General features: G+C 48.3%; 1 protein-coding gene across 2 annotated transcripts in view; it reads left to right on the top strand.

The window, feature by feature from the left end:
• Nucleotides 1-26,711, top strand: part of SNX19 (sorting nexin 19) — a 51,111-nt gene extending 24,400 nt beyond the window's left edge. The window contains exons 9-11 of one of the 2 annotated variants that reach the window (XM_034754592.1): nucleotides 20,224-20,408; nucleotides 21,712-21,799; nucleotides 22,874-26,711. In XM_034754592.1, the coding sequence (XP_034610483.1) occupies nucleotides 20,224-20,408; nucleotides 21,712-21,799; nucleotides 22,874-23,009 (409 nt within the window). In that variant the 3' untranslated portion in view covers nucleotides 23,010-26,711. Of the gene's footprint in view, nucleotides 1-18,247; nucleotides 18,303-20,223; nucleotides 20,409-21,711; nucleotides 21,800-22,873 lie in introns of those variants that run through there. The other variant, XM_034754593.1, reaches the window with a different exon arrangement.
• The last annotated feature ends 986 nt before the right edge of the window (nucleotides 26,712-27,697 follow it).

Here is a 27,697-nt window from a genome sequence, read left to right as displayed (position 1 = left end):
CAGGGTCCTTGTGGGGATGGATCCATCCTAGATCTTTAAGGGAGACTGAGATCCCAGGGCTGCTTCTCTGAGCCTCTGAGAAATCTGGGTTCTGAGTTGGGGGACCCTGGCATTGTGGGGAAGGGGGGAATGAGGGGTCACACAAAGCCCCTGGCATGAAGGAGGAGCTGGAGGTGTCTCAGGGAGGCCCTGAAATAGAGGGAGAAGGGAGAGTGATACACAGCATTGGGTGGGGGAGGGGTGGAATCGAGGAATACAAGGAGCCCCTGGTGTGAGCCTACAGAAGCAATGAAGTGTGCAGCCCTCTAGTTATTTCACCTGCCACAAAATTGAAACCTCACGTACTTTGACTGAAAAGTTCCCTGCAGATCCTGGAATTTTCAGTGAGGGGTGTCCACCCCCCAGGTGGGCGGTAGGCAGCTTTTATAATTATATTCCAGCAGCATAAAGAGGCCCCAACTGAAGTTGAGGCTTCACTGTGCTAGATGTTGAACAGAAACATCAAACGAGGCTGCCACTGCCCCAAGGAGCTTAGTCTATGTGCAGAAGACAGACAAAGGGCAGGAGGGAAAATGGGCACAGAGAGAGTAAGTGGGATGCCCATGATCAGTGGCCAAGCAAGGAATAGAACTTTGGTCTCCTGAGTCCCAGTCTAGTGCACTGTCCGCTGGGACTACATCTTGCCCACCACATTTGAATTGAGAGGCATTATGATTTTTACCCATTGTAGAGTGGCTCAGAAAACTACAAAGCTGTTCACTCGTTTGAGTCCAGGCCAGGCTGATGGTGAGAAAAAGCTGTTGCCGTCTGATGGCTTTTTGGATAAACTTTTATGAAACGAGTTTGATGGGTCTTAGGCTAGATCTCAGCCATCTCAGTAGAGGGGTGAGAGAGTTGAATGGCCCCTCTTACCCCGGGAGGTAGTCGGAGCCAAGGGGCGTTGGTGAAGGATAGAGGAAGATTGTTCTGCTGCTGCCTGTGTGGTACCTGTTGTATGGATAGATGGAGGGCACTGGCACAAAACTGTGTGGTTTTTTTTGCTAGTGAAAAGTGCAAGAGAGAAACCCTCAGGACATGTGCACACACACATGTGTGTGCTGTAATCCTGTCGCAATATTTATCCCTTTTATTTTCCTGGATGGGGGTGACAATTTCTAGCCAGTAGTGAGTTTGCCCAGTTATAGGTTTGTTTCTTGGCTTCAGGTTTGCTCTCTCGATGCCATCTCTCTCGCCTTGGTAGGGTGAAGAGGGGTCACTGGCTTTGCATTTCTCACTGTGGGCACAAGGGGGAGCTGCCGGCCAACTTGCGATTCTCTCTGGACGGTTAAAATTCGGGAGGACCTGGCAGCTGTGCAGCTGAGGGGCTCTTGTCACTAAAAGGGGCTGTAGCTGGGATGGCGCTGAGGGAGCATGCCCCGTGGTGATCAAGGCTGGGTGGGTACATAGAGGTGACAGCTGAGAATGGATGGAATAAGAAGAGAACAGGGGTGCGTGGACACACTGAGTAAAGGGGTGGTTAGATTCACACTAATGGGGCTCCAGATCCCAACACCGCAGACCTTCTTTGTAATTTGGGCCAGTTCCCTACTGATATAATGGATTCTGGGAACTACACTGCTTCAGGTTCAAAAGAGCCACACGACACTCGCCTAGAAAAACATTCTCTTGACCCAGGTGTACGATGCCTACTGGCCCCAATGGGTATTAAACAAAACCTATCTAGAGAGTTAGTCTTGCTCTTGTCTCACTGGCCTGCTGCTGCCTTTCTGCCTCTGCTGTAGCCTGGGATATCACAAGTGACCAGTGATTTAAAGTCACCATCCTCGCCTTTGATTGTCCATGTGGATGGGTGGAGGAGCAGGGGCTGAATCAGTGTGTGGGGTCAGATGTTTGTGTGTGGAAGATAGGAACAGAATTAAATAAAGAGCTGGAGTGAGAGACACACGCACACCTGGATCCCTGATCTTTGGAGTGACAGATCTGCTAGAGATACCCGGGCTGTTGGATGTAGCACCAAGATGAGGCCTGTGGTTATTTGGGGGTGGATGAACAATCTGAGGGCATGTGGCTGGTAACAGATGAAGCGCTGCTTTGATGATGCTGTCGTGTCTCTATCTCTACCCTCCTGTGAGCTGGAAGAAGTTTAACCTAACACCGTTCTACCCTTAAATCTCCTTATTTCACCCATGGAAGTTAGAGAGGGAATCCAGCCTATTGCTGTCGGCCATCTTAGCCATTCTCTTTGGCCAAGTCCACATTATACCTTATACTCTATTCTCTAGCATTTTGTTCAGTGCTAAATCTCCCAGATAATGGGATGGATCCTGCTTCCTGTCAGGGAAACTAATCAGAGTCTTCCTCCATCCCCATGTCCAGAAACCTCACCTGCTGTTCACTGGTTGAGTCTCCCCTTATGACTCCTAATTTTACCCCGTTGGGCCACCCTAGACCAGTCCCCTCGCTCCTTAGTGCTAGTGACACCCACTAGCATGTCCTCACCAATCCAGAGGCGCGATAGGGGTACCCAGACACAAAGCCTGACTCTTTAGCTCAAGCTGTAGAGACTTGTGCTTTGAGTCCAAGATCTTTCTTGTGTTATGCACCCTGGGCCAAATTCTGCCCTTCCTCTTGCTGATCTCAGTGGGGTGTGAGTGCAGGGAACCAGGCCCCACCTGTGAGTCACCACTGCCCTCTGCTGGCTAGAAGGCTTGTATGTGCACATGGCCACATCCCCTTCCAATGGTATGAGGCCCGGAGAGGTTAAAAACCTGACCTTTAGTGCTGCTCATGAAAACGCTCCCTTAGGTCAGACGGTGAAGGCATGCGGCTCTGGAGCAGGTGGTCCTGAGCTCTGTCCCTGCAGATGGCCCTGAAGCTGTCACAGTGGATGCAACCAAGGATGAAGCTTTTGTCCTTCAGTTGTTTTTCTTCCTAGCAATGCCCTTAAAATAATTTGCTTTGGGGAAATCTCCCTCCCTGTCACAAAGCGTCCTATGCTCTAGTGCTCCATTGCTGCCCCCCCCGTACTCCCCATCTCCTGAATCTATTGGATATCTGTTTTTTCTAGGCAAGGGTCTCTTAGGGCAACTTTAATGTCAACCCCCCCCCCCCAAACACACACTCACACGTTACCTGCCTCACATGGTTCTTCCTCCTAACTGAGGTGGGTTCCTTTGGGCCGCCAGTGGTAGCTGCAGTGTCTTGGGACCCTGCCTGGTTCCAGGTTATTCCAACTTTTATTATTCTCCTTTCAAACGATGGCCCGAGGGCTCATTATACCTGCAGCCTGGGATGAATATGTGGCCGGGGGGGGGAGTAGGAATTCCCCCCTCCTCCCCAACCTGCACAGAGGCCTTGCCCTGGGGCTGTCCATTCCCACCCAGGCTCTGTTCCATTCCCTTCCTGGCCCTCCGATCAGCCTTGGAGCTGACCACGATGGAGGTCGCTCCCCACTGAGGTAAAGTCACCGTGAACAATGAGGCCCCTGGTTGCCAAGACAACCATTAAATTGCCATCACCTCCCTGGCCCGTCTACCCCATCAGGCTTCACCTCCGTGCCTCATCTCAGATTGGGTTTTTAGCTCAGCTGGGTGGCCGGTTTAATTAGCCCTCCCCCCGGGGGCTCTGCATTGGGAAAGCCGGCACCCCGGTACTGGTCGAATGAGAACGGGGCCAGGCAGCTGTTCACACGAGAGTGGGTAAACCTGGTGGGAGGGGAGGAGAGGATGCACCACTAAAATAGGCCAGGCAAAGCACCAGGGAGTTGTATCCACACAGCAGCTTTGTTCCCATCATAACCAGGTGCCTGTCAAGCGTGCATGTCCACACCTCCCTCTGTACTGGTGCATTCTGGGAAAATCTGGACGGCTATCCCACAGTGCCTCAGCAGGGGATAGAGCCTGAAGGGTGCATGCACAGAGCCACAGCGAGTGCCCCAGGAGGGCAGTGCATCCTCGGATGTCCCACTACTCACGGAGCTGGGAGGAATACAAACTGGTTACACAGTTAGGGGAGCCCATCGACACTGCAAACCAGCCCGTGTGTGTTACTGGACAACAACCCTGTGCCAGGATGGGCTGCTGACGAGGGTGAGCGGCCATGCTGCAAAATAGAGCTGCGCAGAACACCGGCCGTAGCAGCTGCTGAGTTGTGCTAACTCGAACTGTGCCCTGTCTCCTTCCTCAGGCCAGCCAACATGAGTGAAAAGCACCAGCGCGCTGGAGGGAAGGGGCTTTATTCACACGGGGGACTCAAGTACCTCTGCAGGGAAGACAAGCCCTCAGAAGACAGGACTTAGTGCAGATACCATCCCTGTGTGGACCAGGTGGAGGGGAGAAACTTGCTCAGAGCTGTTGGGGTGACAGATATCTGCCAGTCGCACCCTGAAATAAAGGGAGGGTTTCACAGAGTGCCCAAAGGAGGTGGGATAGGAGAGGGCTGTATCCTCCATCTCATCTCCTTTGAGCTTCTTCCTCATCCCATTCCCTCTTCTCATCTTGGCGACCAACAGGGGGCAGTAGTTAGTGCACTGACCTGGGACTTCAATTCCCTGCTCTCCCCGACAAGACTTCCTGCATGACCTTGGGCAAGGTACTTAGCCTCTTTGTGCCACAGCTCCCCAGCTGTACGGGGATGGGGATAATAGCACTGGGCTGTCTCCCTGGGGGGTTGTGAGGGTAGGTACATTAAAGACGGAGAGGCACTCAGATACTGTAGTGGTGGAGGGGGGTGGTAATGTAAGTAATCTATCTAGATAGAGGAGAGCAGTGCTGGATTGTCTCTGCTGTGTCCAGCACCCACAGCCTGGGAGAGGAAGTGCTGCAGTTTCTGGACTCAGTGGGAGGCTTTCTCCTCTCCTGTGTGGGCTGGCGATTGAGCCTTCTGACACCGGAGGCCATGCGAGGGCTTTTTGTGAGCAAGTCAGGCTGTTCTGGGTTGGCTCAGTGACTGTCCACACCCATCTCCCTGCATCTGGGATAGGACCCAGCCTCAGTCCGTCTAAGTCAAAGCGCCATCCAGCTTCACTGTGCCATGTCTGAGCTTCTCAGTCAGACCCCAGACTGGTTTTGAGCCAACTTGGGGTCAGCCTGTGGTCTTGTGCCAAAACCTTGGGACTTTCCCAGTGTCCTGCTCTAACCACTAGAAATGCTGCCTCCTTTTACATGACCACTGAGAGCTCAGACATCACTATGGCTGCATAATGTCCTGAGTACAGTATTATAATAGCTCTTCTGGCTTAGGGACATAGGTAGATCTAAGGTTTGAGATCTCTCAAACCTTTGGGGCCGGAAAGGATTGCTGCATGCTGCTGGAAATGAAAATCCCAGCCCCAACTTGTCCCAGGGGAGAATGCTGCAGGTCAGGAGTGAGGTGCATCAGCAGAGCTGTGAGTGGGTTCAGGACTGGACCAGCAAAGGATACCACTGGTAAGAGTTGAGTCCAGTGGCCAGAGCTGTGAGGTGGCCCGCAGAACTAGAGCCATTAAACTTCAAGCCACTGCAATCGAAAGGATCCCATCGCTTATTCTGATATCAAAGCCTCTTTGCTGATCGTCCTCCCCTCGTTCGGTGGGGAACAGGACATGCAGCTGTGATGATTTCCCGCGGTGATTAGGGACTGGCTTGGGCTCTCTCGACTTGGTGTGCTGACAGGGGCTGCTATATCTTCTCCCTGCCCCCTTGGCTTTAGGAACTGGGGCTGGAATGGGTTGATATCAGTCTAGCCATCCTGGGCACCTCTGAAAATATGAGTGTGATTCAAGGAGCTCATAACTTTGGGGGTTTGTTTTGTTTTTCAGTCTCTCTCGCTAGCTCTTTCTGCCAGCACAGCTGGTGAAAACAAATCACTTGGCAGCCTCCTTGCTCCCCTTGACTTTATACAGGACCACAGATGCACAGCACTGCCTGACCCTCTCAAACACCCGGTGCAAACTGGCTTGCTCACACTGCCAGGCTTTTTGGATGGGCCTAAATTCTTGGAGCACCTGCACTTTGTAGTTCCTTGAAGGCTGGGAACAGATGGCCTGAGGCAGGTGATTCAGCAGCTTGTCTGCCAGAGCCATCTGGAACACAGGGAAAGACAGCGGAAGCGAATATCCAGCTACGGAGACTGCAGTGTAGGCCTCCCCCAGGATCCCTGCCTGCCCTCCTCAGATGAGACACAAAACCAGGGTGCTTCCCTGTTATGACCATTTAAGACCCTGTGGCATTTTTAGAGGGTTTTGTCCTGGCTTGTGTCCTGCCCAGATTGCTAGATGGGTAAGTAACATTCCTCCCCCTGTTGAAGCGACTGGAGACGTTTGTCACTGCCTGACCTAAAAACCAATGATGTTTGCTCTGCTGGCACAGAATAGCTTCCGTGTCCCACCGCGGAGAGGCCTGTGTGATGGTGGGTGAGTGATTTTTTTCCCCCTTCCCTTGCACCACACACAAGAGCTGCTAGGGGAAGGCATTGCCTCTATTATAATTGCCTCCCTTCTGGTGAGGAGACTGGGAACACGGGCTCTTGGGTTCTCTTCCTGCTTCTGTTCTGCAGCCTGGGACAAGACACTGTCATGAGTCAGAAAACAAGCTGTAATTCCCACCCCCGCAAGGTGAAGGCTGCTGATTGCTAGTGGCCGAAACCCATGAAAACTAATCAGGTGAAAGCCTTGATTCAGACTGATGCCATTCCTGCAAAGCAAAGCCACTGGGAAACCTGGATCGAGGTTGGAACGGGTGGGACTGAGCAGTGCCAGTAGCAGGCTGCTGGCTATGGCATCTCTTCCCATCACCAGAGACTGGGATGAACCTGAGTCTTGCTGCCTTTAGGATGTAACGCAAGCGACCCAAGTGACTGCACAATTCTTTTCACAATGAGGACACCTGCAGCACGACTGGCCACTCTTTCCCCACAAAAGAAGCAAGAACTTCCCTGCTTCAAAAGCTGCACAACTACTTGTGCCCATGTTGCTCTTCCTAACTCGTGTGCTTGGCCCAGGAAGCCACAGCGCTGGGTGCCCTGAATAGATTCAATTGGCTCCTCCCTGTTCTGAGAGCAACCATCTCCCTAAGACAGTGCTGGCTCTGTAATTGCTTTGGGAGGACCCAACAGGACGCTAGCTCCCAGTCAGTGGCTGCTTATCACTTCCAGGCTCTCACCTCTAGTTCAGCAGTGATAACTCTTTTGATTTAGCTGGGGATTGGTCCTGCTTTGAGCAGGGGGTTGGACTAGATGACCTCCTGAGGTCCCTTCCAACCCTGATATTCTATGATTCTACTTAGCATGAAAACAGCTCCCTCGCCATCCTTCCCCAGCCGGGAGGGATGCAAATAGGGCCCAGTTGACTGGTGTGACAATCTGACTTGGTTACTCCCGCTGGCCGTTCAGCAGCGGGTAGGAGCTAGAGGCATTTATCCATGCCCACGTAAGCAATCGATGCTACTGCAGCCTGTTTGTGGAAGGACGGTGTGGCGTGGAGGGGAGAGTGCTGAGGAGGACTCCAGACGACAGCTCCGCAGAAGCCTGTCTCCTAGTTTTGTCTCTTGCTCCATAAAGTGTGTTGAGATCCCGTCAAATTGAATTCGAGGAGGCAGGGAGAGGTTTTGTGCTGGTCTTGAATAGCTCTGAATGGGAAATGTGACTGTTTCACTTCCTTCCTGTCCCACAAAACATGGAGAGAAAGCAACTAAGCCGTGCAGCGGTGCCAACATGTGAACCTTACACCCTATCTGGTGCCAAGCTTCATTTCCAATTGACTTTAACCTCTGGGAAGGGCTCTGCAATAACAGCCCAGAGGCCATCTGATCATCAGGATGCTGGAGTTTTCATTGTGATGTGGCCACCTCTCCACAAAGAGCTAAACTGAGAACCCGCCAACCTTTCCCTCCTGCCCAAACTCCAAGGAATTTGGATGCGGAACTCCATCACTGAACCCTCTCTCGTGTCAAATCACTTGCTGTCCATGAATAGTGCAGAAGTGCCTGCATCTGACTGGATGGAGGCCGGGTTCTGGGCCTCAAGTCTCTTGTTCTTGCACATTAACCCAATGAGTCCAGGATTCTGAATTCAGAGAGGAGTCTGAGAAAGGCTGGAAGGAGTCTAGATTGCTTATACCCGTGCAGATGTGCTGCGCCAATGTAATATGGGGCTTGCACTGGCTTGAAACTGGGGTCAGCCACACTGGTACAGTGCATCTGCACAGGGGCGGAAACACAGGCCCAGCCACATTGGTATGGCTTGTAAATTACACGATCTTAGACTTTTGTGCAGACTGGGGGCTTGTGGTGGAATCTGTCTGTAAGGGAGTCTACCTTACACCATCTTGCCTCTCAATTTGGCCCAGGTACATATTTCTGTTTCCCAGGATGAGCTCTGTATGACAACACGTGTGTATGTGTGTGCGTGTGTGTGAGAGAGAGAGAGAGAGAGAGAGAGAGAGAGACAAACACAGAAATCACATTGAATATTGACATAATTCGGTCCTTCCCAAAACCCAGGAATTTTGGATCCACTCTTTGTGTCTCTGCCTCAAACAACTTTTCCTTCAGAAACTGTTCTTCCAAATTCAGCCGCTAGAAACAAGCAAACTCTGTGCTTTGATAGTAGTTACTGGATTGTTTTAACCATATCCTTTGTCCTTGGTTTGACGCTTCAAGAATCAGCACCTTAGTAAGGGCTGATTTCTCTCTTCTGCATGGGGTGGGAGATCAGCTATCATTTGGGAAGATAGAGAAGAAAAGGGTTTTGGGGGAACAATGCTTCTCTCTTGTGGAAAAGAGTATTTCATTTCTTTTTTTCTTCATTGGCTTGCGAAGGGTTAACAGTGCTTTTCTGTAGTTTATTTCTGAACTGGGCTAATGAAGCAATCCATGGCTCACAGAGACCAGCCTCTCCCTGGGGCGCTGTTAAGAGCTTCATTGGCTCAATAAACACTTGATGAAGACCTTATCGAAAGCAGGGGAACTGTCTGACGTCATTAAAAATGAAGGGCCAGGGCATTTTTTTTTTTTTTTTTTTTTTAATCCTCGGGTTTCTTTCCCCTTCTCCCGCCTCCCGTGGCTTGGGGAGTGATTCAGTTGTAGCTTTGGTGCTTTTATTCCTGGGGAAAGATTGAGAGCCCTAGAGGAACGAATCCTTCTGGCTGCATATCGGGTGCACCCCAGAGAGCAGCGGGGCAGTATTGCCCCCTCATACACACACTGCCCCCAATGTCTCAAACCTGTGATCAAGGGCTGCTCCTGATGGGGTCAGAGGGGGGAAAGAAAAGGCCTGATGCCCCATTGCCCTGCAACGTGTAGAGTGGTTTACACCAGTGTGTGTAAAGCGTTACCATTCTGACTCACCTGGTGTAAAAGACACTGCTGTATTTGGATAAACTCACAAGGCTCGATTCACTCTGGGCATAGCTCGCCGCTGCCGCCTTCAGTGGAGCTGCTCCAGGTTTGCACCACGGCACGAGGGAGAGCGGCGTGTGCGCTGTGGGCTTAGCAGGTGTGAAATTGGCAAGACAGTCTGTTCAACAGGAAAGCGCTGAGCTCTGAAGGATGGAGGCTGCTGCGCTGCTGAACAAACACTTCATCATATTGTCCTCGGGCTGGGGGTATGGAACACATTGTTCGCAGTTTAAACCACTGTAAACTTTTTACGGGGCAGCGAGAGACGAACGTTTCCAGTAATTCAAGGAGATGGTTTACTTCTTTTCCTCTATTCTTGGCCAGCTCTTTAAAAGGGCTCAGGGTGCTTCGTGTTCTTTGATTTATGGAGGGCTCTTTTTTTTCTGTCTGTCCTCTGCAAACAATTCAGCAAACTGGACGAAGGCTGGTTTGCTCTGCAGGCGTCGGATCCAAGTTTTCCAGCGCTGAGCTCCGTGCGTTTCTTTTGACAGCATGAGGGAGAAGCAAACACATAAATTCTGGTGATTGCAGCATCGGCAGGTGCTGAAAGTGGAGGCTGGCGGGAGGGGTGTGTGTGGAATATCTTCCTTCTTTATTTTCCATTCCTCTAACTGTTCCTGAAGCAATTGTTTCCTTGGCTATGCATCCTCATTTCTTTCCCCCACTCCCGCCCCCAGTGGCTTTGGGAGTGATTCAGTTGCGGCTTTGGTGACTTTAGTCATTTTTTAAAAAATCATTTTTATTGCGAGTGAACTTATTCCTGGGGAAGGATCCAGGCCCTGGAGGAATGAATCCCCCTGGCTGCATATCAGGTGCACCCCAGAGAGCATCAAGGCAGGATTACCCCTCCCCCCACCCTGCTCAAACACACACAAACCAAAAATTCTCATTAAAAAAATTCTGCAAAGTCATGAATGCTACAACGTTCTGCAGCTTTGTGCTTACGTTTTGGGCCATTGTTCCATTTGGATACCTTGAGTTAAGGATGGGCTTGTGGTTTAAGGCACTGGACTGGCATTTGGGAGATAGACATTGAGAGAGGAAGGATTGTCCCATGCTTATGGCACTAGTCTAGTACTTGGGAGACCTGGCATCAAGTTTCTGTCCTCCACAGGCTTCCTGCATGACCTTGGGCAAGTCACTTAATCTCTCATGTCTGTGTCTCAGTTCCCCACCTGCGAAATGGGAGTAACAGCCCTGTCCAGCCTCACAGGGCTGATGTTAGGATTGTTAAAGATTGTGAGAGGCTCAGATCCTAGGGGCTATGGTAATACAAAGAACAATAATACTATCATAAGATGCTTATCTAGATGGACAAGTTCAATACAGCCGCCTTCTGTGGCCTTGGGTGAAGTGTCAGGGTAAATGTCTTAATGGTTGGGAGATGCTCACATATACTATGGTGAAATATGTAGTCACAGGTGTCCCCTCCTGACTAGGAAATTGGGTCAACAAAGGAAGTCTCTTCTCCAAAGAGGCCTTCTGAGGCTTTTCTTTGAGCTAGGGCAAGCTCAGGCAGGATTTTGGGGGGTTAGTGAGGGCTGTTAGGGTACCCATGAGGCACAGGTGTGATTAATCAAGCTCATATGTCCCTCGCTGTCATGGCGTGCACCTGGATTTAAATAACCTGGAGCATATAGATGAAGAATACTGTTGTAGGTACTGAGACCCAGTGGTAGTGCACTAGTGTAAGAAATAGAATAGAATTGTCCAGGCGCCTCTCTCTTACTGAGGAGTGTGTATATTTTTAAAAAGGGAATCTACATACTTTGTGCTACAAAGGAAGAGAGGATGCTAGATAAAACATGAGACAGAGAGGTCTAAGACCATAAGAACAGCCATACTGGGTCAGATCAAAGGTCCATCCAGCCCAGTATCCTGTCTTCCGACAGTGGCCAATGCCATAAACCCCAGAGGAAATGAACAGAACAGGTAATCATCAAGTGATCCATCCCCTGTTGCCCATTCCCAGCTTCTGGCAAACAGAGGCTAGAGACACCATCCCTGCCCATCCTGGCTAATAGCCATTGATGGACCTATCTTCCATGAACTTATCTAGTTCTTTTTTAATCCTGTTATAGTCTTGGCCTTCACAACATCCTCTGGCAAGGAGTTCCACAGGTTGACTGTGCATTGTGTGAAAAAATACTTCCTTTTGTTTGTTTTAAACCTGCTGCCTATTAATTTCATTTGGTGGCCCATAGTTCTTGTGTTATGAGAAGGAATAAATAAAACGTCCTTATTTACTTACTCCACACCAGTCATGATTTTATAGACCTCTGTCATATCCCCCTTAGTCGTCTCTTTTCCAAGCTGAAAAGTCCCAGTCTTATTAATCTCTCCTCATATGGCAGCCATTCCATACCCCTAATTATCTTTGTTGCCCTTTTCTGAACCTTTTCCAATTCCAATATATCTTTTTTGAGATGGGGCGACCACATCTGCACGCAGTATCCAAGATGTGGGCGTACCATGGATTTATATAGCAGTAATATGATATTTTCTGTTTTATTATTTATCCCTTTCTTAATTATTCCCAACATTCTGTTTTCTTTTTTGACTACCACTGCACATTGAGTGGTTGTTTTCAGAGAACTTTCCACAATGACTCCAAGATCTCTTTCTTGAGTGGTAACAGCTAATTTAGATCCCATAATTTTATAGGTGTGGTTGAGATTATGTTTTCCAATGTGCATTACTTTGCATTTATCAACATTGAATTTCATCTGCCATTTTGTTGTCCAGTCACCCAGTTTTGAGAGATCCTTTTGTAGCTCTTTGCAGTCTTCCTGGGACTTAACTATCTTGAGTAGTGTGGTATCATCTGCAAATTTTGCCACCTCCCTGTTTACCTCTTTTCCCAGATTATTTATGAATATGTTAAATGGACTGGGCCCAATACAGACCCCTGGGGGACACCACTATTTACTTCTCTCCTTTCTGAAAACTGACCATTTATTCCTTCCCTTTGTTTCCTATCTTTTAACCAGTTACCAATCCATGAGAGAACCTTCCCTCTTATCCCATGACTGCTTACTTTGCTTAAGAGCCTTTGGTGAGGGACCATGTCAAAAGCTTTCTGAAATCTAAATACACTATATCCACTGGATCCCCCTTGTGCACATGCTTGTTGACCCCCTCAAAGAATTCTCGTAGATTGGTGGGGTATGATTTCCCTTTACAAAAACCATGTTGACTAGTCCCCAACAAATTATGTTCATCTATGTGTCTGACAATTTAGTTCTTTACTATAGTTTCAACCAGTTTGCCAGGTACTGAAGTCAGGCTTACTGGTCTGTAATTGCTGGGGTCACCTCTGGAGCCCTTTTTAAAAATTGGCATCACATTAGCTGTCCTCCAGTCATTTGGTACAGAAGCTGATTTAAATAATAGGTTACAGACTACAGTTAGTAGTCCTGCAGTTTCCCATTTTAGTTCCTTCAGAACTCTTGGGTGAATACCATCTGGTCCTGGTGACTTATTACTGTTTAGTTTATCAGTTTGTTCCAAAACCTCCTCTAATGACACCTCAATCTGGGACAGTTCCTCAGATTTGTCACCTAAAAAAATGGCTCAGGTTTGGGAATCTCCCTCACATCCTCAACTGTGAAGACCAATGCAAAGAATTAATTTTTTGCCTAGTCAAAATAACCCTGGCAATACATTTGTCATGCTGAGTTTGGAGTAACAATGCACTCTCGTTTCCCTCTGGAGTTTCAGATGGAGGTAGTATTCCCTCACTTCCTGTCTCAAGCTGTTGTAGAGTGTTAATGTTGAACACCTAAGGGCTCTTGCAGTGATGCTGTACATGGGCCAGGGATTCCATCCTGGCCCTGCAGATGAGCTGTTTTTGTTCCTACAGAATTCTCAGAACCTTTTGCCAGGCGGCATGGATATATTTGCATCTCTCCTCGTGCGTCTCCATGTGTCACCATTCTCTTTGGCATATTGTACTACCTTGGTCTTAAGAACAGAAGTACTTGTGGCACCTTAGAGACTAACAAATTTATTTGAGCATAAGCTTTTGTGGGCTACAGCCCACTTCATCAGATGCATGTAGTGCAAAATATAGTAGGAAGATATATATATATATACACAGAGAACATGGTATGGTAACATAGTGTTACCATTCACACTATAAGGAGAGTGATCTGTTAAGGTGAGCTATTATCAGCAGGAGAGAAAAAGAACTGTTTGTAGTGGTAATGAAAATGGCCCATTTCCAGCAATTGACAAGGAGATATGAGGAACTGTAGGGGGAGGGAAATAAGCATGGGGAAATAATTTTACTTTGTGTAATGGCCCTTGGTCTTGTGTGCCTTGCTTTTTACCTTCCTGTTGCCTGGGAGGTGCATTAATTGGTCTCAAGGAATTAAAGTCTCTGTTCCTGAGCAGCTATTCAGTCACTGATCATGGGAGGAGGGGGCAAGATGCTGCTCTGGGATTAATACACTCTCCTTTCACCTTTTGCAAACATGGGTTTGAATCCTGCTGGAGATTGTGGCCTCAGGGCTTGTCTAGGTGAGGGGCTTCAATGGTTTACCTTAAGGGATATTGAACTGATTTAGCTAACTTGGTGCAAAAAACGGCACGGGCACTTGTATTTCGGTTTAAACCAGGTTTACTTCAGTTTAGTTTACCTCCATTAGGAACAGGTTTAAGCCACTTGTAAATTAAAATAAGTGTGTCCCCACAAGGGTTTGCAGTGCGTTAGCTAAATTGTTTTAAAAACAGGTTTAAGTTAAACTGGCACAACTCCTGTGTGTAGACAAAGCCTGGGTGACTCCCCTTCGAGCCTGCAGGGAAGCTCGACTGATTCATCGTACTCAGCCTTTTCCATCTGCAAGGAATCCAGCGGGTGGTCAGCCACGCTCCCTCTGAGGCACGGCAGCCCATCTTGCATTCAAGAGTCAAACAAGATTTCAGTCCACACACAGCTACTTACCCCCGTCTGCTGACTCCCAGGGCGGTGCCTTCACCACAAGACCTTCCCATCTCAGCAGCACCCATTGCCTTTTGCTTGGGAATAGGGCCACTGTATATGCTCATCCCCAAGCCCATGTTCCCCACCTATGGGGCTTTCATGTTTATCCTGTCTTGATGGGGCCCCTTCAGTTGACCTTGGAGTTCCATCCTAAGCCCTGGTATTAAACCAGCTCTTTTTTAGCAGCCACTTCATTCCTCCAGCGGAAGCTATTTCAAACAGAGGATCCTTACAGCATGGGCAAGTTATGTGCCTCCAGACAAGAGGCCACGACCCATTGCCTCTGCATTCTGTCTCTTGACACTGGGCATTTTCAGAGCTTTTTGGTGTCTGATGCTCAGAGGTCACTTGCTGTCTATTTCAGGTCTCCTCTGCAACACAAGGAGATGGTTCAGTGATGGATTTGTTTTAATTTCTTTTGGGGCCCTATTTCTGTGTAAAATACCAGACTGGAAATAGCAACTTATCAGCCATCCAAAATAAAGCCAGCTCTATTTGTGTTTGTCAGCGGGTTTATTTCTACCTGATTTCCTCTGTGTGTGTCTCGTCTGGGTGTCTACCTCAAAATATTAGTGCTTTAATAGCACAAAAAAATTACTTGTGAATTTAGCGCTGGTGAAAGGTGCCAGATTGGCAGCTTTACACATTTAAATTCATGCATGAGAAATATTAACCCTTAATTAGTGCGTGGCCTTGGTGTATCTCTGAGGACTGGATTTTAGCGCAATAGGTCTGCTTGATGGTAATGTCAGCTTACCACAGCAGTTTGGGTTTGAGTCATCTGGGGTTTTCCATTAATTGATCCAATCTGCCTCATGCAGCAAATAAAATGGCTAAAGCAGAGGCATTTTTGCTCATGATCCTTTAATGATCTAAAATATTGCTCCCATCTGCCCATAAGAACGGCCATACTGGGTCAGACCAAAGGTCCATCTAGCCCAGTATCATGTCTTCCGACAGTGGCCAATGCCAGGTGCCTCAGAGGGAATGAACAGAACAGATAATCATCAAGTGATCCATCGCCTGTCGCCCATTCCCAGCTTCTGGCAAACAGAGGCTAGGGACACCATCCCTGCCTATCTTGGCTAATAGCCATTAATAGACCTATCCTCCATGAACTTATCTAGTTCTTTTTTAAACCATGTTATACTCTTGGCCTTCACAATATCCTCTGGCAATGAGTTCCACAGGTTGACTGTGCATTGTGTGAAGAAATACTTCCTTTTGTTTAATATAATTTGGTGACCCCTAGTTCTTATATTATGAGAAGGAGTAAATAACACTTCCTTATTACCTTTCTCCACACTAGTCATGATTTTATAGACCTCTATCATATACCCTCTTAGTCATGTCTTTTCCAAGGTGAAAAGTCTGTATTATTAATCTCTCTTCATACGGAAGCTGTTCCATCCCACTAATCATTTTTGTTGCCCTTTTCTGTACCTTTTCCAATTCCAATATATCTTTTTTGAGATGAGGCAACCAGATCTGCACACAGTGTTCAAGATGTGAGCGTACCATGGATTTATATAGAGGCAATATGATATTTTCTGTCTTATTATCTATCCCTTTCCTAATGATTCCCAACATTCTGTTAGCTTTTTTGACTGCCACTGCAAATTGAGTGGATGTTTTCAGAGAACTATCCACAAGGACTCCAAGATCTCTTTCTTGACTGGTAACAGCTAATTTAGACCCCATCATTTTATATGTATAACTGGGATTATGTTTTCCAATGTGCATTACTTTGCATTTATCAACATTGAATTTCATCTGCCATTTTGTCGATCAGTCACCTAGTTTTGTGAGATCCTTTTATAGCTCTTTGCAGTCTGCTTGGGACTTAACTATCTTGAGTAGTTTTGTATCATCTGCAAATTTTGCCACCTCACTGTTTACCCCTTTTTCCAGATCATTTATGAATATGTTGAACAGGACTGGGCCCAGTACAGACCCCTGGGGGATACCACTATTTACCTCTCTGCAATCTAAAAACTGACCATTTGTTCCTTCCCTTTGTTTCCTATCTTTTAACCAGTTACTGATCCATGAGAGCCCCTTCCCTCTTATCCCATGACAGCCACTCTCAGGGAAGGAATGCGCTGGGTTAGATGGAACCCATGTCCAATTTTGTCTAGCAATTTCTACCTTCCCAGCCTTTTTTTGGTAGATCCACCCTTGAATGGGATGGTATAAGGGAGCCCCCATTGGCTGTGCCACAATTGTCCCTTCATTTTCTTTTTCTCCTCGACTTGTGTGTCTCCTTTCTTTCTTTTTCTCATCTCGCTTTCTAATGTTGATTCTTTTCAGTTCTCTCTCTGTGGGGCTTCCCCATCTTTCTGGTCCCCAGCCCACCGGAGCCGACAGATTGTTTGGAACAGTGGAGCCCACTGGGGATCAAAAGTAGCCAGGACATGTGTGCTTTTGCCGCTGAGCACAACTGGGACAGCAGGCTGCATCCCTACCCATATGAGCTGCTCCTGAAACTGGCTGCATTAGGGGCTGCCTTAGGAGCAGGGTGGAAACTCGGGCACCTTTTGAAGAGCTATCTGCTGCTTTGCCCACTGCAGCAGCAGCACACGGGGAGCGAATCTGGATCAGCCCTCTCCTCTGTTCCTGCACCCAGTCCCCAATTTGGGAAGCACGGAGCTAGACTGAAAAGAGAAAATCAAAGCGTGTACAAAATAACCCCCTCCCCATCCTGGGCTTTATATCACAAGATCTATGGCCTGTAACCATTTGTACATCCTGTCCCCTAACTGGATGAGAGTAAGTCTTCAGAGTCAGGCTTATGCTGCTGATACTGACGATCCCACATTCAAAATTAACTTTCTGCAACATTTGCTTTAAAATTTCCCTTTCGATGATGTTCCAGCCAGGAAACATGTTTGCTCTTTGTAGGAAGCAAGCACATAAAAGTTATTGAATGTAGTGGAGATTAATCCAATGAAAAATTTGATCTAACATCCCCGGAAAGATCCTTGGCCTGAATCCTGAGCTTTAACCTGACATCCCCGAAGTTCTGCGACCCTCTCAGACACTGGAAATCTATTAATTAACTTGATTTTAAGCATGGCATTGCCCCTAAAGTAGGCGCAGTTCCACGCCTTGAAAACCGTGTGTGTTGGTTGTGGTTGACCCTACAGTGTACCATTACCAACTAAGCATGGCTAGCAAGTTTTTAAAGATGTTAAAGTGTGCTGATACTGGGGGCAAAGTTGGGTTTAAGCCAACGCACTTTCAAATGGTGCTGTTGCCCTAGACGATGCTCTTGTTACCTTGCTCTCTCAGGCTGGCACAAACTAGCCTATTGATCCCAAGGGCATGCTCGGATAGCATAAGAAGGCTCTGATCCCGGTTGAAATCACGGGGTACTGTGGCAATACGCACAGAAGCACTGCTGATGGTATCTTTTCCCAGCTGCCCCAAGTCTCTGGGATAACCATCCAGCTGCCCCAGAGGAGTGCCAGGAACAGGGCTGTTTTGAGTGGGATTACAAAGACCTGACAGCTCTGTGGAACCATGACTGGTTTTATTTTCTTGTCTTCTTTACTTTTATTCGTAGTTATTAACTGGCGCGCACATGCACATATGTATACGTGTGCGCATGGGTGCCTGGAAGCCGGTTGGTAGAGAGATGTATTTCTTAGGGCATAAGGCAGGGGCACATGAGGAATGATATCACTGTAGCCCTGCCCCTTGACAACCATTGGTACTACCCAGAGTTTTCTCCCTCCGTTACCTTCGGGTGTTTCTATTCTTAGTGCCACTCTTGTTCTGTCCACTTGCGTTTGGAAGCCGGGAAAGAAGCCCTTGGCCAGCATGTCCAGGCTGAGAAGAATGCAGACAGTCTGGCAGAGCGCAGGTTAAATAAAGTTTGTCTTGGCAGGGCCCGGCTCTTGGATGTACTACAAGCCACTGGAGCATAGTGATGATGGAATTACGAACACCAGCACAGACTGCCAAATGGGACAGGTCTCCCGACGCTGCTCATGGGCTGCTGTCTGCTGGGACTCTGTGGGTACGTCTACACAGCAACTAGACACCCACAGCTTCCCGTGCCAGCCAACTCGGGCTTGCAAGGCTTGGGCTGCCGGGCTGTTTCATTGCTGTGTAGACTTCCAGGCTCGGGCTGAATCCCAGACTCTAGAACAATAGGAGGTAGGAAACTGAAGGCCTGGAGAAATTGCAAGCTTTCCCCATAGTCAACACTCCACTGTTTCCTGTAGAGCCCTCTGCTGGCACAGACTGAGGAGAGAGGGGCTGTAAGTTTCCCACAGCCGGCAGTATTGCACTGGTCTTTTCAGTGCCTTGGAGCTGCGTCCTGGTTCTGCTGAAGTCAGTGGGAGTCATGGCATTGACATGAGCAGCATCAGGGTTAAGATCATGCTTCCCAGGAGGCCTAAAGGGTTCCACTCTGCATGGCTGATTTTTGCGGGCAGGGAGAGCTCCGAAGCTGATGGCTGACTGACTGCAGAGGCATTTTTCTGGTACTTGGGAGAATGCTGTAATGTCTTGGAGTCTGGGGATCCAAACTTGATTTAGTAACATTTTCTGGCTAGCATGGGTGGTGTCAATGAACCTTTCCTGCACTGGCTGCACATGCCTCCCGGCTCCTATCCGGAATGACATTCCCGTGGCTGTAGCCTCAGGATTTGCAGGTTGTTACCATATAAAGGGCACAGTCCTGTCCCAGCAGGAGGTCCAGTGCGAAGTTTTTTTGGAGGGTACATAACTTTCCTTTTAATAGATGTACGATATAGATTTTTGGATGCAAGTTGCAATGATTTCACTGCCCTCCAGTGATGGAGAGGAGCAGAACTGAAGAGGAGGGGAGGGAAAGCCAGCAAAGGAGAGGAGTACAAAACACAAGGACAGTTTCACCTCCCTGCCCTAGGAAGTTATAGCTTTGGTCTTAAGAACTAGCATTACTAAAGACCTTCAGTTGTCTCCTTAGAGTCCTCCAGCCCCTTCTATTCCCAAGCATCTCCACTTAGCCTTTATTAACTCTCCCCCAACCCAAATGGAGGCTGGCTTTTGGCACAAGCAATGGCAAAGCACCACATGGGGTCCTGCGTTGACTTTCTCTACTAGCAGTGGGACGAGGAAGGCACTCAACACCAGACCAGATTCCCTCGCCAGGCTGTGCTGGCAACGGGATCAGGGAGGGGAGGAAAACTGGTAATACAACATACTCCCCTCTGCTACCACAGCTTAGGGGATGCTGCTGCTTGGGGGCTTCCAAATCCCCAGGGAGCTGTCTTCTCTTTACAGGGAAGCATCAAGAATGCCTGTTTTTGGCTTTGGCTGAGGGGGGGGTCTCTGAGCTGGGTTGATTCTGAAACCAAAAGCGTTAAAGATGCTCTTGGCGATAAGGCACCAGACGTGGAGCAAGGAGCCCTGGGCTCTACTCTCATCTGTGCCGTAATCTGCCCTCAAGCCATTTGTTAAGAGCTAGAGCAATCCACAGGCTTCAAGGGCTAGTCTGACCTGTACAGCACAGGCCAGGGTCCCATCGGGGGCCAGTTCCATGAGTAGCTCTATTGACATCATGTGAGTAACTCCTCCGCAGTGGAAGCAAGAGCGTCCCTAATCTGGCCCTTGGGCTCTGTGCCTGCGTTTTCCCATCTGTAGAATGGGGGTATCCATCTCTACCTGCCTCACAGGTGAGTGAGGAGGAGCAGCTAATTAATGGCTGTGAAGTGGCTGCAATACCCTGTGGGCCATTGCTGTGAAGGGGGTAGCATTTTATAAAGCCCATCAGCCCTTCTCCAGGAGACCCAGATCAGTGGGAGGCTCACGAGCTAATTCCCACTGTAGCCGTCTTTCACCTTTCTCTCTCTCTTTCCCCCTGTCTGCCTGCAGATGGCTGGAAGTGCAGGTGACTAACCTGACCTGCACTCAGCGCTGGGTCCAGTACCTCCGATTGCTGCAGGAATCCATATGGCCCGGGGGAGTCTTACCAGCGGTGCCTAAACCTTTCAGGACGCAGGAGCAGAAGGAGGCGACGGCACAGCAGGCCTTGCAGAGCCTGATGGGACTCCTTCCTGGTGAGTTTGCCATGCGATAAACACCCAACGGCCTCTAGCTGTGGTATCTGGCTAACGGGCCTTGGCTCTTTAGGGATCAGGCTCTGAAATCCATTCCACCGCGCAGGTGCGATAGTGACACCTGGAACCAGTGCTTAATGTGCCTCAGGTGCTGAGCACCATGGGCTGCGAGCACTGCAAACGAACGGGAGTTTGTCATAGGCTCATTGGCCACCCCTGAGAACAGGGCCAGGCAGAGAGCTGGGGAGCCCCACAAGTGAACGCATTGCATTGTCACCTCTAAAGATCTGGTTTCAGAGCATGAGAGAGCCTGCTTGTGTTTACCCACACGTGATATCAGAGGCATGGACTTGAAGCCGTCCCTCCTTTGCCCCCCTTTATTGTGTTTAGTGTGAAACACTTTGGAAAATAGCAATTCTCGCTTTCTAAACTCTGTGCAGTTTTGACCCCATTTTCAGCCGCGGCAAGATCCAAGACCTGGCAAATTCACATCACCTCAGGAGTTAAATGACCCATCAATAAGGCTCCCACTACTTCCAAGTGAACAGCCACCGTGCTGCCCCAGAGTTACTTGAGATAATTCACACAGTTGTCTCAGCAAAGTCCAGGGCTCTGAGGGAGAGAGGGCCTGCCATTTGGTGACTTCTAAATACAGGCCGCCTCATCTCCCGCCTTTAGCACTGGCCACTCAGTAGGTGATGCTCTTCCTTCAGAGCCACTCGCTAGGGAGCCAGCGCCCCAGCACAGCAAGAAGGTGCTGTTCCGCTGAAAGTGCTATCTTTCAGAGGAGGTATAAAACAGAATTCTTTCTGCTATCATTTAAAAAAAATTGGGGCGCTTTTCCACACGACTACAATCATTAGCCCTGATATGCTGGCCAGATGGTGTTCATTTACATTTACCTCTGTTTTAAAACAGCTGCTGTGTGGTCCACCCCAGAGGTGGCTGCATTTCAGAAGTGGGTGAAGTAATCCATCTGTGTATAATTTGTAAAGCATGCTAAGATTCTTTTCCATCTGCTGTTTATTATAATTAGCCGGAGGTTGTCTCTTTGGTCCGGAAGCTCTCTTCTACATTTGGTTCTAGAGCTGTACGTTATGCCTGGTATTAAGATTGGGCTTTAAGATGTGTGTTTTCCTGGTATTTCTCCAAGTGGGGGGAAGGGGAGCATTACTTTTTGGGACATCTAATCAGATAGAAGAGCCCTTTAACATCCACTGAGTTCCTGAACAAGTGCAGTGTGCCCTGTATTGTAATGTAGACGTGGGTTTTTAAAGACAAAGTGTCTCTCTGATGTTAACAGACTTAATTCTGGAAATCCTTGGGACAAGCAGATGTCGACTGAGCTGGAACCTGGTCCTTGAGTCACTACGGCAACCCATCATAAACAGGTAGCCTTGATAACAGGGCCTTCTTAGCCTCCATAAGCCACGGTCATTGCTATGCAATAACCAAGTAGTGCATCGCACGGTAGACTCCCTTGAAAAACCCCACTGGTTAGAAAGTTTCCAATGATGAAAAATCTCAGTGGAATGAGTAGACTTTTTCAGACCAAGGGGGCTCACTGCAAAAATTCATCTCCTGAGGCTTTGACATGAGGTGACGATTAGAAAATATCAACCTAAACATGCTATGAATTATCTCAGCCGATCTGCTGATTTCATTGATACAAATAGTGCGGCAGGAGATGAAGGCAGATCCAATCCGGGGTTGTCCCATTGTTTGGAAAGGCTTTAAGTTTGGCTGTGTCTACACTACAGGTGTGATTTTCCCCTGCTTGTGTACACATGCTTACACTAGCTCTCATCAAGCTAACGTGAATATAAACAATCGTGTGGCCGCAGTAGCACGGGTCATAGTAGTGGAGGCACGGCTGAACTGTGCCGGGTACATACCCACCAGTTTCTGTCAGGTTTGCGCTCTGGATGGCTCAGAATACGTCTGCTACCGCTGGCTATGTTGCCACAGCTACACTGCTCTTTATACTTTATAGCTCGATCAGAATCAAAATCGTCCCCCTGGGCAGAGCCGGTCAGGAAGTCATATTCAGGGCTTTTGTGGGCATGCAGTGGATGTGTTGCATACACAGATGGCACGCCACTGACCACCATTATGTAAAAATATATTATGCATCTCTGAGCCCCTCTGTTGCATTCTGCGTAGTAATCCTTCTTCCTGGGACTGATTCTAACCTTGCAAACGTCTCAGCAGCATCAGGCAACCAATGTTCGGGGAAAAAAATCACCCACCCATTGAAGCATTTCCTCCTCTTCTAATGTGTGGGATTTCCCGCCCCTCCTGCACCCCAACCTGGGGCTCGGCAGTGAATTTCGCCTCTAATGGCTGCCTTGTACACAGGTGCACACCCTGCTTGAGTGAGTGCAGACTTCCCACCATTAGCAGACGTGTCAGACTTCTGTCTCTTTGCATTGACAAGCCTATGTTTTCTCCTCTGTCTCTTTCAGGCACTTGGTTTACCGCCTCTCGGACGTTCTGCTGGAGTTTTTGATACTTAATAACCCCAGTGATGATCCCAAAACAACAACTGTAACTTCATCTGTCTCTAACAGCCTCGAGACAGCAAGCATTTCCCCACATTAACCAGGGCTGCTGTTGCCAGCAGCAAAGAAGAATGAGCAGCAGAGAAAAGAATTCATAGGCATCAGGTGACTGGCGTTCAGTGTTTGCTGGACAGGGCTGGAAGTTTCTTAATTAACTACCCCAGCCGGTCCGACATGAGGCTTCTTTCAGGCTTCTCCTTGTTGGCGGGGTGACTGACTATGCCCAGTGTGAGCAGATGGAGATGTTTGTGTGTAACATTAGTGTCCATTCCATAGCTCACGTGATGGAGAGCAAGGAGCTCACGGCGGGAAAACACCTGATCTCTCTTGGGGCAAGCAGGCTGCTAAGTGAGGCCAGGCCAGCCACAAATCCTACTTGGATGTAATTTCATGCCCTGCATGTCTCTTGAATCTGAGTAGTCCTGACCCAGAATGGTCGGTGGCACATCAGGGTTGGTTTGAGGTCTTCGGGCCCTGGCACTGATGTGCAGAGACATGACCCCAGGACGTCCCATCATCTGAACTCCCATCGACTCTCATGCCATATAAGGCAAAGAGAAGAAGGATTAGCTCTTATCCCTAGTAAATGAATTCACCACTTAGCTCCTCATTGAACGAAGGCTGACAGTGCTGAGATTCCTGCCTGACCTTCTCCCGTTCAGGGCAGATGTCTGTGCATGGAGAAATCCTCATCCCACCCCTGTTCCTCCCCGGAAAGATGAGATGGAGACAAGAAGACATCCCCAGGTGGAGTTCCTGCCTTTGGTGCTGTCCATCCAAATCTGTGGGAACTCCGGAGTGATGGGTAACTAGCGGAAAGCTCCTGCCTTGCCTTAGGGGCAGGGGAAGGTGCCTCACACCATCGCAACTCCAAGATCATCTTGTTTCAAGATCCCTCATTGTCCAGGCTGAGGAGAGGGATCTGGGGTGAAACAGAACTGGAGGGCACCACATCCATCCCCAAGTCATCTGCCTGTGCAGGGAAAATTGAAGATTATGGGGCAATGGCTCTCCCACCCCATGTTGTCTTGTAAGTGGGGATTGTTAAGGGTCCCGGGGTTATGATGCAGGCACCGCACCACAGATGAGCAGCAGCTTCTTTAGCATGAAGGCTGGGTGCTGTTTGGAATGTGAGACTGTCCCTGATCTCAGCTTCACCAGAGGATCTCTACCATTGATTCGTGGCCGGGCTACTCTGTGGAGGAAAGGAACTGACTCATATGAGGCACATGGGCAATAAAATAGTTTCTATAACCATAGACTGCCTCTTGCAGCAAGTTCTTGGAGGTCCATCACCTCACTGGTGCTCAAAGGAGTTTATCATACAGCTCTCATTGGTAGCTAAGTGGGAGGATGGTTAAAGCAGACAGTGGGTGTCCGGACTCCAGGGTTCTATCCCCAGCTCTGCCCTGGCTTACTGTGTGACCATGAGCATGTCACTTTAACCTTGTTGTGCCTCAGTTTCCCTAGCTGTAAAATCGGGAGGGGTGTTGTTAGGGTTGACCTGTTGTTTGCACAGTGCTTTAGAGACCAGGTATGTTGTAGAAGCAGCACATGGTGGTGTTCTATATCTATTGCCCATTACTGTACGATGCCCCTGGGTCACAATCTCTACAGCATACCAAAGGCTTCAAGTGGCATCATGGGCTAATGGTGCCCCGCTGTTGAATTAATGTTAAAGCAGGTCAACAGGGCGCATGAGCATCAACAAAAATATTTGCATTTTCTCCAGAACATGGGCCACATTTCACCAGGTCCCGAGCCACAGTCTGGCTGGCATTGAACTTTTTCATCTAAGAGGACCCTGCCTCCTGTGATTCTCGACAGTTTAAAATGGATAATGGGGGAGAGCTGGCATGAGAGAGGCCTGCAAAGTCATGGCGATCATTTCCATTCTACACTACATCCCAATGTGCTTGTCCTCCCTTACAAGGGTTATACTCAATTACCCACGAACTGAAAGGGAAGAGCATTAGCCTATCACATGAGCCCACTAGTCCCCAATCATTGTGCTGGATTTGGGTGTGCATCATTTTCACTGTAGAGGACATTTAGCCGGAGGGATGAGTAGCACTAGTGCAGGTAGCCTTGAAGACACAGACCCTGCTCTTTCCATAGGGAGACACTAAGGGAGGGGGGTCATTTAGGATGGTCTGAGGGAGCCCAAAAGCTAAGGAGGACTCAGATGAAATTGAGCAAAAGGAAATGTTAGGCTGCCCTATGAGCGAAAACTTCCTAACAATGCCATGGTCTCTTAGGGGAAGGAATAGTCTCGCAAGTGGAAAGGAAGAAAGTCCTTGTTTGAGTCATTTAAGACTGAATTTGGGTAAAGAATTGGAGAACATACCATAGGGGACAATCCATCCCACGATGGCAGAAAGTGTGGAGTAGAAGGTGGGACCCAATAGGTTTTTCCATCTCCAATTTCTCTTTGTTATTTTAGGCCACAGATTGCCCTTCAGCATCCCATTTCACTTCTTCCTCCTCACTGCTTGGCTTGCTATTTTGCTCCTCTGTCCCATAATTTTGGTTTACAGCATATCCTGACCTGCCTTGCCCTAAAGGAGTCTAGAAGAGGCCCTAAGAGAAGAGGCCATCAGCCACGATCTGATATAACATTATTGAGCCCTGTTGCAGGTCTGGCTAGGGGCTTCCCTGTTTGTTTGTTTGGGTTTTTTTTGGTCTGCTGCATGGCCGTAACCTCATGTTTTGGATGTCTCAGGTCGTACCCAATGTAAACCAGAGAGGACAAAATAAAAACACTGGTTGGTGGGAAAGTCCCTCACCTATAAATCAGATCCTGCAGTGTCAGAGGGGAGGAAGGGGGTGATATTTGCAATCCTTAAAGCCATGGAATATAGGATTGGGCAGTAGAGAGGGTGAGCCTAGGGTTCTCTCCAGTCGAGAGGGTTTGAATATCCTGTATTGAACTCACTTGAGGGCAGCTTTTCATGAATATATAGAATCATAGAATATCAGGGTTGGAAGGGACCTTATCTAGTCCAACCCCTGCTCAAAGCAGGACCACTCCCCAGACAGATTTTTGCCCCAGATCCCTAAATGGCCCCCTCAAGGATTGAACTCACAACCCTGGGGTTTAGGAGGTCCATGATCAAGCCACTGAGCTATCCCTCCCCAAAAATCTGTTGTTATATCTGTTGCCATTCACCATATGGGGCATGTGGGGTGACTTCCTCTTGCAGTCTGTTAAGGACATAGCCAGAGACCGGGAACTTTGGTGGGAGACACATGTCAATGAGTTGCAGTTGTAATGCGCTATTGCTTTGTGCTTGCGCCGTGCTACCCCTTTGTCTGCGGATCGCCGAGCCTCTTTCCACACCTACCATTTGCCTTTGGGGCAGGGACTGTCTCTCACTATGTGTATGTACAGTACCTAGCGCAACAGGGCCCTAATCTTTGTTGGGGCTTCTAGACTGTACCATAATATAAATAACTATTATACCTAGGAAGGTAACAACCTCTCATTTATATACAGCAAAAATAACAGTGGCATACTTAACCAAGAATTGTAATTCTGCACCAAATCCCCATGTCTTCACCTGGGTACAAAAACTGACCACCAACTATATGTGGACTTACTAGTGTATGATAATATTGCAACGCATACTTGTGTATATCAGTACTGTCCCAAGAACCTGTATATATCAATGTAGACAAATATTGTACATGTGACCTGTGCTCTTATTGTAATCTGTATATAATACTACCCTACCTAAAAATGCATACCTGCTTGTGGATTTAAAATGTGTATTTACTGGGAAATATCCCTATAAACCACACACTATGAAGAAAGAAGAGAATAAAGCAGAGAGGATGACAAGCAAAGGCTGAGGAAAGATGGGGGGAGTGGGTTAATAGCATGTCCCAGAATGTAGGAGGCAAATTCTTGCATAGAAGAGAGTGCAGTAGTTTGGAATTGTAAAGAACCACCAGCTTTTGCTGTGCAAACATTGGCCAGTTTGCCTTTATGTGATGGTGATTGATAATTAAAAGCAAAAAGGAGGAGAGAGCTAGAAAAGAAAAATTCCAACTAAGAATTAAAATATTTGGTTGAAAAAAGGGGAGAAATTGTATACAACTAAGCGCTTGGGTCATATATTATTGCAGATTAGCTTTGCCACAGAAAGATCCCATATGCTCTATGAAATCCCATTACCTATGAGTAAGAGAACATTTGCACAGCACATGTGGCAGGGAGAGCTGCTGGAGCCAAGTTCCCTTCCATAATATCCACCCCAGGGTAGATTGGTCCATTTCCAGTGTCAACAGCTCGAGGATTAAGTACTTATCTCTCTGCAGAACACTGGATAATTAATACCAGATCCAACTGGGGGCTACACTCCACAGAACCTGCTTGGAGCTATATCCCTGGCTGAATGTTAATCTAATGCACCCGAAGGACCATGCACAGTGGGGCGAGGTTTCTCACTGCACCAGATGTGCAGGCATGGCCTTGCTGGAATAGACAAGTGATGTACCTGCCTGCTAGGGTGAATAACCAGCAGTTGCGCCACTTTGTGCTGGGATAGTGTCAGAGCACTGCAGTCATCACCTAGGGCTGCAAGACATGGGGATGATGATGACTTATTAGGAGGTCTTTCTCTCCACCTGAGTACCGGAATGATGGTGCTCGTGGGTGCGGGTATTGATTTGCCATCTGTGGGGTGAGATGTGAAACCCAGGCCTTTACCACTTCTGGCCAGGAAA

Source organism: Trachemys scripta, chromosome 21, assembly GCF_013100865.1.
Source record: "Trachemys scripta elegans isolate TJP31775 chromosome 21, CAS_Tse_1.0, whole genome shotgun sequence".
Taxonomy (NCBI): Eukaryota; Metazoa; Chordata; order Testudines; family Emydidae; genus Trachemys; species Trachemys scripta.
Note: the sequence above shows the minus strand (reverse complement) of the source record. Positions and strands in the feature narration are given on the sequence as shown.